This window comes from Aureobasidium namibiae, assembly GCF_000721765.1.
Source record: "Aureobasidium namibiae CBS 147.97 unplaced genomic scaffold scaffold_1, whole genome shotgun sequence".
In the NCBI taxonomy this organism is placed as follows: domain Eukaryota; kingdom Fungi; phylum Ascomycota; class Dothideomycetes; order Dothideales; family Saccotheciaceae; genus Aureobasidium; species Aureobasidium namibiae.
The window spans coordinates 309158-323958 of NW_013581208.1; the positions used below are offsets into that span (position 1 = coordinate 309158).

The 14801-nt window shown below is 50.4% G+C and overlaps 6 protein-coding genes across 6 annotated transcripts; 3 read left to right on the top strand and 3 right to left on the bottom strand.

Moving 5' to 3' along the window:
- Positions 1–2612: 2612 nt before the first annotated feature.
- On the bottom strand, positions 2613–4702 carry M436DRAFT_77297 (uncharacterized protein; the record flags this gene model as incomplete). The annotated part of the gene is made up of 3 exons (XM_013576880.1): positions 2613–2901; positions 4111–4540; positions 4594–4702. The coding sequence occupies 3 exons, from the start codon at positions 4700–4702 to the stop codon at positions 2613–2615; spliced, it is 828 nt and encodes a 275-aa protein (XP_013432334.1).
- Positions 4703–5439: 737 nt separating this feature from the next.
- M436DRAFT_77298 (uncharacterized protein) lies at positions 5440–6165 on the top strand (the record flags this gene model as incomplete). Its single annotated transcript, XM_013576881.1, has 1 exon — positions 5440–6165. One exon carries the CDS (start codon positions 5440–5442, stop codon positions 6163–6165), a length of 726 nt encoding a protein of 241 aa, XP_013432335.1.
- An 86-nt stretch (positions 6166–6251) lies between these two features.
- On the bottom strand, positions 6252–7091 carry M436DRAFT_77299 (nuclease domain protein; the record flags this gene model as incomplete). The annotated part of the gene is made up of 1 exon (XM_013576882.1): positions 6252–7091. One exon carries the CDS (start codon positions 7089–7091, stop codon positions 6252–6254), a length of 840 nt encoding a protein of 279 aa, XP_013432336.1.
- Positions 7092–7533: 442 nt separating this feature from the next.
- On the top strand, positions 7534–10917 carry M436DRAFT_68611 (putative alpha-mannosidase I; the record flags this gene model as incomplete). Its single annotated transcript, XM_013576737.1, has 3 exons — positions 7534–7685; positions 7744–9511; positions 9559–10917. 3 exons carry the CDS (start codon positions 7534–7536, stop codon positions 10915–10917), a joined length of 3279 nt encoding a protein of 1092 aa, XP_013432191.1.
- Positions 10918–11006: 89 nt separating this feature from the next.
- M436DRAFT_37098 (uncharacterized protein) lies at positions 11007–12141 on the bottom strand (the record flags this gene model as incomplete). Its single annotated transcript, XM_013576527.1, has 2 exons — positions 11007–11557; positions 11607–12141. The coding sequence occupies 2 exons, from the start codon at positions 12139–12141 to the stop codon at positions 11007–11009; spliced, it is 1086 nt and encodes a 361-aa protein (XP_013431981.1).
- A 1147-nt stretch (positions 12142–13288) lies between these two features.
- On the top strand, positions 13289–14454 carry M436DRAFT_59415 (uncharacterized protein; the record flags this gene model as incomplete). The annotated part of the gene is made up of 2 exons (XM_013576580.1): positions 13289–13420; positions 13468–14454. The coding sequence occupies 2 exons, from the start codon at positions 13289–13291 to the stop codon at positions 14452–14454; spliced, it is 1119 nt and encodes a 372-aa protein (XP_013432034.1).
- Positions 14455–14801: the final 347 nt, after the last annotated feature.

A 14801-nucleotide genomic window follows, 5' to 3' on the forward strand; every position in this document is an offset into this window, starting at 1 on the left:
CGGCGCTCTCAACCCCGATGGCAGCATCATCGAGATCGGCGCAGGCCTCGGATCGACTCCTACTGTCACCGGTGTGCCCAGCGTCCCCGGAGTCACAGCCACCACTACATCATGCAATGGACTTCTCTGTCTTGCACTAGGCGTTGGCCCATCTGCTACAGTGACTTTGGGCGCTTTGAACTCGGATGGTAGCCTCATCAACATTGGAGCTGGTGTCAGTGGGGTGTCTACTCCTGCGATCACTGCCCCTAGCGTTCCTACCACTCTTCCTGGAGGCGCCGTGATCACGACCACCACTGCTTCTTGCAACAGTGTACTCTGCTTGGCACTTGGTGTCGGTCCCTCTACCACTGTGACTCTTGGTGCTCTGAACACAGATGGCAGCATTGTTTCGGTCAGCGCAGGTCTTCCCGTCTCTACACCCGCGATCACCAGCGTCACTGTTGTACCTACCAGCACTGTTGTTGACGGAACTTCCATCACCGCCATCTCTCAATCGTGCACTGGAAGTGGTCTTCTTCAAGCATGCATTAATCTTGGACTTGGCCCTCTCGGAACAGTCACACTTGGTGCCAACGTGCTTCCCACCGATGGGGGTCTCGTGAGCGCAGGTGTTAGTGCAACTCTACCAGTCGCATCGGCAGCCATTACCGTCCCTGCTGTTTTGGCTACTCCTCTTACCATCTCGGGCAACACCATCACCGCAGTCTCTACATCGTGCTCAGGCGCCGCTATTGACGCTTGCATCACCTTGGGTCTTGGAGATATCGCTACCGTCACTCTTGGTGCCGGTGTTCTACCCAGCGATGGTGGCCTCGTGAGCGCAGGTGTTAGTGCAACTCTGCCAGTAGCCTCGGCAGCTATCACCGTCCCTGCTGTTTTGGCTACTCCTCTTACCATCTCGGGCAACACCATCACCGCAGTCTCTACCTCATGCTCGGGCGCCGCAGTGGATGCTTGCATTACCTTGGGTCTAGGCAACCTCGCGACCATCACACTTGATGCTGGTGTTCTCCCTACGAGCGGAGGATTGGCTACTGTCTCTGGCGGTGCTTCGATCACAGCCCCTGCAGTCATTCCTACCAGCACAGTCATCAACGGCAACACCATTACTGCCATTTCTTCGTCATGCTCAGGTGCCCTCCTTGACGCCTGTCTCACCGTAGGTCTAGGCAACCTTGGTGCTGTCACTTTGAACGCTGGCGTTCTTCCCTCCAGTGGGGGAATAGCCACCGTTTCCGCTGGAGCTGGTGTCTCAGGCGTTGCGAGTCTCAGCGCCTCAGTATCAGCAGGAGTTACCCCCGCCCCTACAGCCGTCGCAGCCGTATCAATTATTACTACCACTAGTCGCTCTACTTCTTGCTCTGGAGGACTTCTCGGCGTCCCTCTTCTCTGCGCCACTGTCAACGTGCCTGGACTCGTCACTGTCAGCGTTGTCGCGCGTGATCAGCCCACCACTCTTGCAACCCTTGTTCGCAAGTAAGACTATATGATCTAATTACTTTATGAAGGCGTTCTTGGTCTTTCTGGATGTCTATTCACGAACTTTTCGTATTACTCTCTCTACATAATCTGGATTTTTCTTTTGTCATATCTTCTACACTGTAGTATTATCAGATTGTAATGTACTTATATATTCATATGCAATCACTGTTCATCATGATATCTGTCCTGCCCGTTCTGTGACTTGCTTGTTCTTCTCGACTGTGCTGATGGTACATCTTTTTGCCCTTTCGAAGAACAAATGGCATCAGTCACGTCGACAGGATGCGACAACAAATTGATAAAGTAGTTTTTCCGGGGTTCATTTTGTGTTCGACGGTCTTCGCAGTAATAGTACACAACGATGCTAAGAACGAATCAACTTGACGATGATGATGTTGGTATTGATGAGAACGATAGTGATTGAAGGTGACAGATGCCATCAGAGTCATTCTGAGCTCGTTCTGAACGTCCCGAAGGCTCGAGCTTTGTAATAGCTTTGTGCATATTGTATGCATATCATGATCTCGTGTAGCACTTTATGCACCGAACATCAAACGACATTGTGACCAAGCGTCTCACGGCCCCAACCACCTGTTCCTTCCTCTCCCACTCAACTACAAATACTTTGAATGTAACCATGGAAACGCACAGTCATCTTTAGAAGGTAGACAAAGCCATGTAGAGCTGGTGAGATGTCGACGACTCTCAGTGGCACAGTTCCTAACCACCCAGGGAATCGTGCATTATCATAGCCATTTTCGCAGCTTGTGTGTTGCTGGTCTTGGAGCAGAATGACATACAGATAAGATTCTTTGTACCCAAAAGATACTCGCTTCGTCAACAAACCACATCTTGGAACAGCTTAGTCCCCTCCACTTATCTGACCCAAGCGTTCATGGTTCCCAGAGTCACACATTTTCAGATATGGATTTGCATTTGCCAACGACATTGACAGTCTGTACCGTTTATGGATTCCAACCGTGATTTTTACATTATATCTGTAGCTGTACAAAGCATGTATCAGCGGCGAGTCTCTAGCGTAAGAAGATGACAGTATGTATTCGTAGAAAAATATTTGATACTCGCGGTTTTGAACCATTCTCATTGTTGTCTCCGAGAACAAGACACTAAGACTCCTGCATCTTCATACTGACAATGATAGCCCAGAACAAACTCAATCCAGCCAACGTGAGTGCCGCGGGAACAGAACCGTTTGATGAGTCCTTTTCGGAAGAACCAAAGATCCACCAGAAGAAGAAGGCCAGAGAGGGTGTCATGGCCAACAGGTTGTAGATCACAATGGCGAGTATGGAGTATTTCTCTTTGACCAGCAGACCCCAGAAGACCTCAGATTCATCACGCGCGACGATTAATGGAGTCTCGCGTCGTGGTATCATACGCACAGCTTCATCAGAGCTAGTGGGTACGTGTCTGCACCGATGCCATCAGAAGTATGAGCTGCTCTGCGATGATGACAAGCGTAGAATTGCATGCGAAAATCTTCAGGTTCGAGAGGCGGTCTACGTTTCGCTGGCTTTGGCTCATAGTAGTATGCCCGGTGTACAGCACAGAATCGGTTGGGGATTCGACAATCGTCGCACTCGGGCAGCTCCTCTGTCGAGATGCTAAAAGTTGACGGTCCGTGTTTCTTGAGCTACGTATCGAGTCAAATTGATGTGTAGCTTGGAATTTGAACTACTCACCCGATAGAAGTCGCAATGTGAGAATACTCTCAGCCCAAAATGATAGCGCCAAAAGCCGCGAACAGATATGTAACATTTTCGCAGCTTCCGAAAGAATTCACGGTCATCTTGTGGACGTGGTATCAAGGTATTCCACTGCGACAGCAGATAATGTCCGCCGACTTTTGAAGTGATGAAGACATGCCGTTCTAGCGGTACAGATTGGTGCTGGCTCGATCCCGGCCCGGAGGCTTGATTTGTAGCTAGGTGCCCTTGATTCAAGCCTGCGGGTGGGATTAAAGCTCCTTGAGAATTGCTTGAAACCTGCGTCAACGGGCTCTGGATGTTCTGCGCGTTGAGTGGACTCGTAGTCTGCTGAGCTTGAGCCGCAGCCGCATTGTTCGACGAAGCAGCCGCCACAGTGGCTTTGTATCGCAATGTACCTTCAACATGCTGTAAGCTGGGACACAAGCCTGGCACCTGAATCCAGCATGTGACATCAATCCAGAAAGTCGTCCCGATGTGTTCCTGCTTTGTCAACATACTTGAAATTTCATTGTTGGACTAGAAGAAGAGCTTACAAGCAAAATGGTGACTACAGCTTCTTGCACCTCAAGAAAATTAATGATTGACTTAGTCCAATGGATCCTGCGAGGCGGGTAAATCCATAAATGGTTGATGCTCATGCCAAAAACGAAGGACGAACATGTTTTCAAAGCCATCTCGAGTCCCAAGACGGGGCTTCCAGTGATCATGGAGATGACGATGGTTTCGATCGCGAGAAAGGTCCAAAACGGTAGCAAAACCATCATAAGTAACAAACTTGTCTTAACCAGCTCCTCTCGACGCGACGTTCCTTCGATAGTGTCAAGAAGTTTCATCAGTATTTCAGCTATATGATCCGGTACATGCTCCGTATGTTGGACACCACACTGCTGCTCACTGGTCAGATTTGGCGGACAAAATGGTGGCTGCACTCACATTAGACCAAGCAACGCGAATAGGAACACCAGAGATACGATGCGGCTCTGCAAAAGGCCACCATTCTATCTCGCAACCCAACGTCTCCTCGGCAAGGATCTGTACTTTATTCCTGAAAGATGTGGAGGGATTCTTTGAAAGCAGAATTCTTTGAGACTTTACGCCTCTCAGCTTCTCCATAAGTGTTTTTGCGATGTTAATGTAGTAGAGCAGATCATATCCAAATGGATCGTCTGCAGTTGGGGAGGGGCGGAATGTGTACTCGACTATCTGCATCAGATACTTGTGCTTGATGACCTGGAGTATGTCTTCGTCTTCGGACGCCACATATCGAAGGAGGTTCAAGACCGGGTCTGATGATCTTGTATTCTGATGCGTCTTGTCTGATACTCCTGTGATGAGTTACACAGTCCAATATCATACGGACTTCGATGCTTGCACCTACCATGGTATGAGGTGGAAGAGGGATAGCTCTTTTCTTTCAGTGTCGAACGCAACGCCGTTTTTATCTGTGAATTGTATCCTCTCAGAATCTTTTGTCTGGGACCGAACATGATATTGCGGTTTAATCAACGCAGCTCTTGCGCATCCGTCGTGATATAGGTGAGGGGTCGAGACACAACTCGCACGAACAGGTCAATAGCAACGAGCGACCGAGTCGCTGCCGCGGGATGAGGGGCAGAACTTATGCCGTCTACAGTAGTGGCTATGCCACCCTCACAGCCTTGTTCTGTCGTCAGCCACTCAACAAGGGCTTTGGCTTGCATAGCGCGGACGTCATGCATCCCGTGTCCACGAACAGTTCTGCAGTGACTACTTGAGTGATCGAAGGGATTGTGGAAGATGATTTTCATATCAAGAGCCATCGCCCCTTGTAAATTTGAACGAAATTGTACTCAATTTTCAAGGTGCGAGTTGGAAGAAGGAGCGCTCGGGTCAACTTGCTGCTTCCACTCGAAAGTCCGCTGCTCGGCCTGACATATCCGTCTTGTTCTGCCCCCGAGATAGTATTTTGATGTTGAAGACGAAAGAATTGCTGTCTTCAAGAAAAGAGATGCCTGTTTCAGACACTGGTTCAGATTTGACTCTTGTCTTGATCTGTCTCAGTGTTGGCAAAGACAAGAAACAAAGACTTGAGACGATTCACGAATCATTGCGACCGATGAGACATGAGATTGAATATTAGTTGGAATATGAGCAAGAGATATAGATATATGTACAGCACACCGCACCCTTCTCACCATGTATATTTCAACAAGACAAAACCTCATCCTCCAGAATCAAAGATACCATGGGAACTACACCAACACTCTGGCACGAGGATGATCCTCACGACAACGAAATGCTACAACACGAGATCAGGAAGTGGTCTCGAAGTAACACTATGGGAGTCCTTCTATCGCAACTCGGCTTTAAAGTACACCCGAACTCAGGAAAAGCCAATCTCCTGGCACAGCAGGTGATACGCTGGTCCTGGGAGATCGAGAGCGTACAGACAAGCAGCTCCAGACGAGGACTGACATATCACCCCGTGCGCACAGCTTGGTTGTGGATGGAGGAGTACGGGGCCGAGATATGGCCTGAGGAGATCGAGAAGAGAAAACACCTGGATCCTTCAATTGGTTTCGTATACTTCCGCGACCGATCTACGCCCAGCGAGGCACACACTGAGAACAGCCTGGATATCGATGACAATATTGCCGACTTCTGCTTCAAGAAGGGCACGCTGCATCCGCATAACTCGATGTTTCAGAGTGTATTGCGGTATTTTGCTAGCGTGCATGCTGGTCTCTGGAAAGATGTCGACTTTACGGTCTGTAGAAATTGGACCGCTGCAGAGTTGATGGCAGACTTCCTTGAATCAGAGCCATGGATCCCGTCAGAAGATCTTCTTCCACTTTACTACGATGGCATGCTCTCCGGATCCGAGGAAGGTTCCGAGAGCTGTGACTGCAGCGCTTGCAGTAGTCCACGAAGGTCAGCAGCATCGAAGAAGCGTCCCACAATCTTCGAGTAGAGATCCGAAAACACAGATTCCAGAGACATCCCTGAAAACTCCATGGACAGTATGGATGGTTGAGGGCTGGACCGAGGATGATGTGCTTATTGTTTCTGACCAGATTCAGCCTTGTCGAGAAGGCTTATGCGAGTTTTGTATTCGCGCGGAGACTCGATCTTCTCATTCTTCTGGCCCATCAATTTGCCAATCAAGCCGGGCTTGGTGTGCTTCCACATTCCAATCTGTTTCCTTTGTGCCTTTTCCATAGCTCTGCGGTATTTGTCTTCTTTGTTGCCAAACTCGCTGCCGAACTTTGCTTCGTAAACAGTAGCCATGCCATTCCTGATCATTTCTAGACCAACATCTGTTTTCCAGAAACCCCACTTCCAGTATGACACACTAGCGACGACTCTTTGATATTGATCGAGGCGGTAGATGTATGCTCTAACATAACGCTTGTGCAGCAAGGTCCTCAGCCATTCGAGGGCTTCTTTTCCAAAAGGCTGTTCTTTGTTGCCAAAGTGAGCAGTCTCGGGTGCATCAACACCCGCTATGCGGACGTGGACAGTTTTGTCCTTGAACTCCTTGAGGGACCAGTCTTGGATTTTTCTCGAAGGAAGCCAGCCCCAGCCAGTGAGACGGCCTCCGGGCGTATGGAACAAGCGGAAGTTGTCACCATCGCCGACGCGACTGACGTAGCCATATAGACTGCGTTTGTGAAAGTACGATGGAGTGATGTACTGGGCTTCGGGGACACGGCGGAGGTGTCTGCGGTAAATGCGGATCAGGGCGAGGGTGGAAAAAGTTAGGATGGCGGTGGGTAGGATGGTGCGAGGAGAGGAATAATGGGACCAGTCGGTGGCGTTGAGCGAGTCGGACCAGGCGACAGGCTTCTTCTTGTCCTTGTCAGACTCGGACCATCTGAGCCAGTCTGGCCACTGCATATTTGAGCGACTTTTTCTGTTTTGGTTTGGAAACAGCAACAGCGTCTGGAGTCAACTGTGGAGTTTGCATGTGAACGCCCGTCTCGCATCCGAGCTTTGCGCTAGTGCTCCATCAGGTAAATATGGTTAGTGAGCATGTCGAGGGAGCGACTTGTTCCATACCGTCATGCCCAGAGATGTAGGTCAGATGAGGGCGCCATAAAGAGCACAACGGAGTCCATGGTAGTTCACACATGTCGTTGTAACCAGCTTGGCCACGGCGGAGATACAGATAGTCGAACCGGGGATATCGGCTCGAGTACGCGTGACGCAGGAGATCATCGCTCAATGCGGGGATCGATGTTCCCTGAGTCCTCGATAGCTCCTGCCGTGCCTGCTTGCCTGCACTGCAAGAGCTCCTGCCTGCTTTGTCATCCCCTACCTTTCACACCTTCGCTTCACAATGGGCGGCGGTTCTCATCCCAGCATGGCTCCAGCCTCTACCTATCCCAGACTGGCCTCGAAGCCCGTGGGAAAGCAAATCCACAAGATCTACACCGACAGACTGAGGCAGTTCACAGACAACGGCCAGTACAGAAACCAAGGCTTGCTACCGTACACATCTATTCAGACCGTCCTCGCTGTTCATCCAGAGATACTAACACATAAACAGTAAGATCGAACCCAAGCGTGCCTCGGGCCATCCTCACATCAAGCTCGAAGTCTACTCTCCGCCGGACCTTTCTCGTCCCACTTTCAAGGACGCAACTTCACACGAATTCTCCCATGCCGAGGTCGGTCAGTCCTATGGCCCGAGCTGGTCCACACACTGGTTCCGCGTTCGCCTTACCGTCCCATCGTCTCTCGTCGACGAGGAGCATCTAGAGCTTCATTGGGACGGAAACAACGAGGGCCTCATTTGGAATGAAAAGGGTGAACCTCTACAAGGTCTCACCGGAGGAGGTGAGCGTATCGAGTGGATCCTCCCCAAGTCATTCCGCGATGGCAAGGAGCACATCTTCTACGTCGAAATGGCCTGCAACGGCATGTTCGGAAACGCTCCTGGAGGTGACAGCATCCAGCCACCACGCCCAGACAGGTACTTCCAACTTCAGAAAGCAGATATCGTAGCCATCAATCTGGAAGCAAGAGCTCTGTACATTGACTTCTGGATCATTGGAGATGCTGCCAGAGAGTTTCCAGAAGACTCCTGGGAGGAGCATCAAGCCCTCCAGATCTGCAACTCCATCATGGATACCTTCATTGCAGGTAACGGAAGCAACGACTCTATCGCAGAATGCAGGAAGATCGCGAAGAGGTATATTGGAGATGTCGATTCCTCCAAAGTCTACGACTCGGACGAGCCTGCTTTGATCACTGCTATTGGCAACTGCCATATCGACACGTGCTGGCTTTGGCCCTGGGCAGAAACCAAACGAAAGGTCGCCCGTTCATGGTCCAACCAATGCAATCTGTTGGAGCAATACCCTGAGCACCGTTTCGTCGCATCTCAAGCCCAGCAGTTCAAGTGGCTGGAGCAGCTGTATCCCTCTGTTTTCGACCGTGTCAAGAGCAAAGTCAAGGAGGGTACCTTCCAGCCGATAGGTGGATCCTGGGTCGAGCATGACACCAACATGCCTAGCGGAGAGTCATTAGTTCGTCAGTTCATTTATGGCCAACGTTTCTTCGAGAGCCGATTTGGTGAGAGATGCACTACTTTCTGGCTTCCTGACACCTTCGGCTACTCGACTCAGCTACCTCAGATTTGCCGACTGGCTGGCATGACGAGATTCTTTACTCAAAAACTCAGCTGGAACAACATCAACAACTTCCCTCATTCTACCTTCAACTGGGTCGCACTCGATGGCAGTCAGGTCGTCTGCCATATGACACCTGCCGAGACATACACCGCCGAGGCGAACTTCGGCGATGTAAGACGCAGTATCACACAACATAAGTCCATGGATCAAGACCCGACCTCGCTTCTTGCATTTGGCAAAGGAGATGGAGGTGGTGGCCCAACCTGGCAACACATCGAGAAGCTTCGAAGATGCCGTGGTATGAGCGACAAGGTTGGCCTTCTGCCTCGTGTCAAGATGGGCGACTCTGTTGATGACTTCTTCGCTCGTCTGGAGAAGAGAGTCGAAGAAGGACTCGAACTTGTGACTTGGTATGGTGAACTCTACTTTGAGCTTCACAGAGGCACATACACCACTCAGGCCAACAACAAGTGGAACAACCGCAAGTCGGAGATCATGCTTCACGACATCGAGTATCTTGCGACATTGGCCAGCATTCAGGATGTAGTCACGAAGGATAGCAAGAAGTACAAGTACCCGAAAGAAGATATCGACGACATGTGGGAGAATGTTCTTCTGTGCCAGTTCCACGACTGTTTGCCTGGAAGTTGCATCGAAATGTGTTACGATGATTCTGATGAGGCAAGTCAAGTGTGCATTACGAACGATCCAGGACTAACGTTCCACAGCTCTATGCAAAGGTTTTCAAGACTGGTAAGAAGGTCTTGAACGAAGCTCTGCATGCTCTTGGATTTGACGAAAAATTATCTTATGACAATGAGCTTGTCGCACTGAACACTCTTGGATGGAACCGCAACGAATTGAGCTCCCTGCCGTCTCCTGACCAGACAAGCCGCTACGGACTACTACAAGGCGAGACTGGTATCAACTCTGTTACGGAGGTGAATCAAACGTCTGCTCCGGTGGAGATCAAAGACATGGGCAAGGATGTCTTCCACCTCATAAATGGCCAGTACTTTATCGAGATCTCCAAGGGTGTCATCACTCGTCTATACGACAAACAAGCCCACCGTGAGGTCGTTCCAAAGGGCCAGAAGGCGAATCAGTTGGTCATCTTTGACGACAAGCCACTCTACTGGCAAGCATGGGATGTCGAAGTCTTCCATCTCAACTCGAGAAAGGAGCTCCACGCAACAAGCTCGTCAATCATCAGCGAGAATGGCCCACACCGTGTCGCAGTCCAGACGACAACAAAGATATCTGAGAAGTCATCTATCACAACGACGACTTCACTTTCATTCACTCCGGAAGGCGGTCACTCGTACATCGAGACTGAGGCAGAAGTTGACTGGCATGAGGACATGAAGTTCTTGAAGGTCGAGTTCCCGACCACAATCACCAACACCGAGGCTTCCTACGAGACTCAATACGGTATTGTCAGACGCCCAACGCATTACAATACAACATGGGATATGGCCAAATTCGAAGTCTGCTGCCACAAATGGGCCGATCTCTCCGAGAACGGATTCGGCGTCAGCATCCTCAACGACTCAAAGTATGGTTTCGCGACCTGCGGCAGCCTCATGCGTCTCTCTCTGCTACGCGCACCCAAAGCTCCCGATGCGCACGCCGACATGGGTAAGCACAAGATCCGTTGGGCAATTCTCCCTCACAAGGGTCCTCTTGACCATCGCACCATTCGCGCTGGCTTCGAATTCAACAATCCTATGGCAGTGCATTCTCATCCCAAGGCCTCAGATATCAAGGGCTTGATGACATCGTTCAAGTTGTCCAAGGATAGTGATGAGGGCTTGGTCCTTGATACCATCAAGCGTGGCGAGGACGATGAGGATGTCAGCCGTGGCGATCTTCCCAAGCGTAAAGACAGAAATGTCATTGTTCGCGTCTACGACAGTTTGGGAGGAAGGTGCCGTGGTTCTATTGAGGTCGGTCAAGTGCCGATTGCGAAGGTGTGGAAGTGCAATGTCTTGGAAGATGACATTGAAGAGATTCAGCTCACCAAGGGCGCCTTTGACATTGAGTTGAGGGCGTTCGAAGTTGCCACTTACAGACTGCAGTTGGAGTGAGGAATCAGTGATCAAGGTGATAGTGTCATGGGTCATTCCGATTCATTCTATATAGCATAAATACGTAAACCTGCTCGGCAGAATTTTACTCAATATCCTCTCTTTCTGTTTACTACATTGATGAACTTCTCGCCCTTCTGTTTGTGCTCCAACTGCTGCTCAAGTATCTGGAATGCTCGGCCGGTATAGGCCTCGCCGTTACCGCTGATGTGAGGTGTTACGATAACATTGTCCAGACCCCACAGCTCACTATCCGAAGGGAGAGGTTCAGGGTCTGTGACATCGAGCGATGCTCCTGCAAGCGTACCATCCTTCAAGGCGTCGATCAGTGTAGGCTGGTCAATGATGGGCCCTCTTGCGATATTGGCGACATAGGCGGGTTTCTTGCCATCCTGGCTGAGAATCTTGAACTCTTCCTTGGACAAGAAATGAGTCGTTTCCTTGGTGAGAGGAACAGATACGAGCAGGAGATCAATGTCTTGCTTGAGGAAGTCGTGCAGAGACTCCTTGTCCAGACCAGAGTACCAAGCCGAAGGAATTTCGCCATCCGGATCACCGGTTCCGGGCACGATGTAGCCGATGTCTTTCTTCTTTTCTGGAGTATCTTTTGGCGATGCTGTAAAAGCGATAACATCCATGCCTGGTCGGGTTGTTAGCTTCACAACGATTTGCATGTATGAATTACTTACCCATGGCTTTTGCTACTCTGCCGACTTGACGACCGATACTTCCATAACCGAGTACTCCGACACGCGCACCAACCGCATCCTTGACCTTGTACCCATCTTTGGCCCATCTGCTCTCCTTTTGAGCTTCATAGAGCTGGTTGTACTTGTGAGTGTGAATGAGATGGGTCATTATAACCCACTCGGCAATCTGCGGGCCATGCACACCTGACGCAGTGGCAATGGGGATCTCAGTGTCAGTATAGATGGGATGGCTGGCAAGCTGATTGGATCCTGCAGAGAAAAGCTGTATAAAGTCAAGCAAAGGGGCATCCTCTGCTTTAGGTGGCAGAGCAGATAAGGTCAATAGCACAGTAGCCTCTCTCCAGAGCTCTTTGGGCACTGCCTTTTCCAGCTCCGCGCGGTCTTTTGTCCAAGGGACATTGCGATAGGTTATCTTGAGATGGGGGAACTTGGATTGGAGTTTCTCGATGGCCGAGTCTGGCTTCTGCATGGGCAGTGTGACCAAGACGGCCTCTTTGTGTTCGCCGCCTCCCATGGTTATTTTTTGAGCGTTGTGATGGGCGACGGTCAGGGATGCTTGTAGGTGAGTCAACCAAAGTCTCTGCGTTGTACAGGTGTCAAGTCGATCAGAGGTTAATTAATGTGGTGGTTGGTTGATAACATCAAGGGCTATGATGACGTGCGCGGTCGCACCTTCCGTGTCGAGCAGTTGTCGGCCCGGCAATGCAGAGGACCTCTAACTATTCTACGTTGCAACACAACCCAACTGCGAAGGAGCGTTGCATGGCTCTTTGCCGAACATCATGAAGCCTCGTCGTCAGTTTGTCTGTTCGCGTTTAATCGCCAAAATGGCAAGAATGCTTGAGACCAGATCACCATCGCGTTTTGGGAATTCCCTGTGGAACGCTGCCACTTATAGCGAAGCGGTTCGTCGCTAAAGGCTCCCGACGACGACATTGGGTCCATATCTACCTCTAGAATACGAGCTGATGTATGAGACACTTCTACCGGGGGAATACTGCTTCAACGTCCTGCCACACGCACTTCCCATCCGCTCGCCATTCGCCATGCGAGTCAAGCCGATGCTCCTCCACATGTTATCCTGACGTCTCTTCTTCATGCCCTTCTGGAAGGACGTACACAATTGCTCACGTCGAAGGCTATATAAGCGGGCCGTCGGCGTCGATTTCGATAGCCCGAACGGTGGATCGACTCGGTGTCGAGGTTCGAATTGCCGACGCATGTTTTGCCTCGACTTCTTCTCCTCTGCGTCAACTCTGCTTGCCCCGTAACTCAAAGACAAGGCCACGAGCGCGGTATATACTGCAGCAACCATGCATATTAGTGCACAGAATCATCTTCGGCGCTGCTATTGACTGGCCTGGAGTATCGATACAATTGTCATAAGGCTCAACCCGTTGCCAATTCTTCTGATTTTCTGGAGCGGCAGTTGAGAAAGGTATGGTACCAACGTGCAGCCGCACAACGGCTTCCGTACATGTTCTATATGATCAGGGCCAGATCCATATCCACACCCACTGGAACCCACCGTAGGTATAACTCAGCCAAAGCCAACTCAGAATCGCATTCTGTTCCATCGATCATTGGATGACTACCTCGAGAGGCTGTCGACGCCTTGACATCTCATTTTATACAGGCGTCGACGCCTTCTAAGGTCTGCAATGGTTCATGTGCTTGCGCTGGTTGTTTCGTGTCTTTCGTTATCATGGGTATCGGTGTGCGTGCGGTTTTGGCTCAAGCTTTTCATGATCGGTCGTACACGATGGGATGATTGGATATTGCTGGTGGCAGTGGTATGTGTGCTACTCGTGCTGTTGTAGTAGTGGCTTACCACGTACAGATACTCTTTAGCGGCCAGTGCAGTTGCGTACTTGCTATGATCACGAGCAGCTCACCCGAGATGGCTACCTACATGTTCATGGCCGCTTACAACCTCTCATTCATGACTTCAATATGCGTCAAAACATCATTCGCACTCTCCTTGAACAGGTGTTTCGCAGAAAGATGGCAGCGCCTTATCGTCACAAATATCACGCTCGCATTCTACATCTACGCTATAACTCGCATTTTCGTTGACTTGTTCTTTTGCGGACTGCCCAGCAACACTGCTCGCAAAGAGAGTCTGCTGCAATGCAAGTACTGGCCAAACATGTTGATATGGTGGTTGGCCGCCTCGATTTTCAACGCCGTCGTAACCTGGATTTACATACTGCTTCCTGCAGTCGTCATCTGGACATCCAAGCTCAGCCTAAAAGTCAAGGTCTCGGTCTCCTCAATCACCGTTGTTGGGATGTTGAGTGGCGTGGCCGCCATCTTCCGGGTCTTGGGATCTGGAGCTTTCACGACTCTGAAGAGATTCGACACAACCAATCTCAGTATCATCTCATGCGTAGTGCTAGAAATGGCGTTCGCCATCATTGCGACATCCATGACGAACGCAACCCGGCTCCCAACCATACTAGCTCAAAGCAAAAAACACGACTCGGCGCCGACGCCTACCGCTGGTATATTCCTCGAGGAGGGTAACTCGGAGTTCATCAAGTTGTCGCCCATCATATGCCCGCAGAAGGATATTGCTAGTAATTCCTGGAACTCAACAAAGGCGTTGAAAGATATTCCTGCGCTTGAGCAAGAAACGCTGGCAGTGCCATCACCCGCACCCCAACCGCGGCGCTGCTCATGGTCTCGCCCATTTGGAGAGTCTGACGCACCGGCTTCGAAGCCAGCACGGCTGACACTGGTTATTGAAGATATCAGTGATGATGAGGATGATAGCAATGGAGTTAGGGGATCACAGGGTGTCAAGAAAGCTTTTACAAATGTTTAGCATTACCATCTTCAATCGAATAATTTGTCGCTTCCTTAGAGTTCTGCTGGTGATATTCGGTACATGGCCGTAATATGCTTGGTGTGTCGATGTTCAATCAATGTAGTTGTGGCGCTTCAGTGCGTCAACGGCTATACTATGTTTGCCCCTGAATTTGACATACACTCTGTTGCGCAGTAGCAGTAGCAGGAAGTGATGTGATTTTTCTTTGCTGCAATGTTATGGAATCCGCAGCTCCTTGTCGGTTGGTCTGCTCGACGCGCTCGCGATTCCCTAAGTCGTCTTAAAGCGCAGTCGATCACTGACGAGCTTTGAGCTTCCCGTCGCTCGAGACCGTGTCATACCAG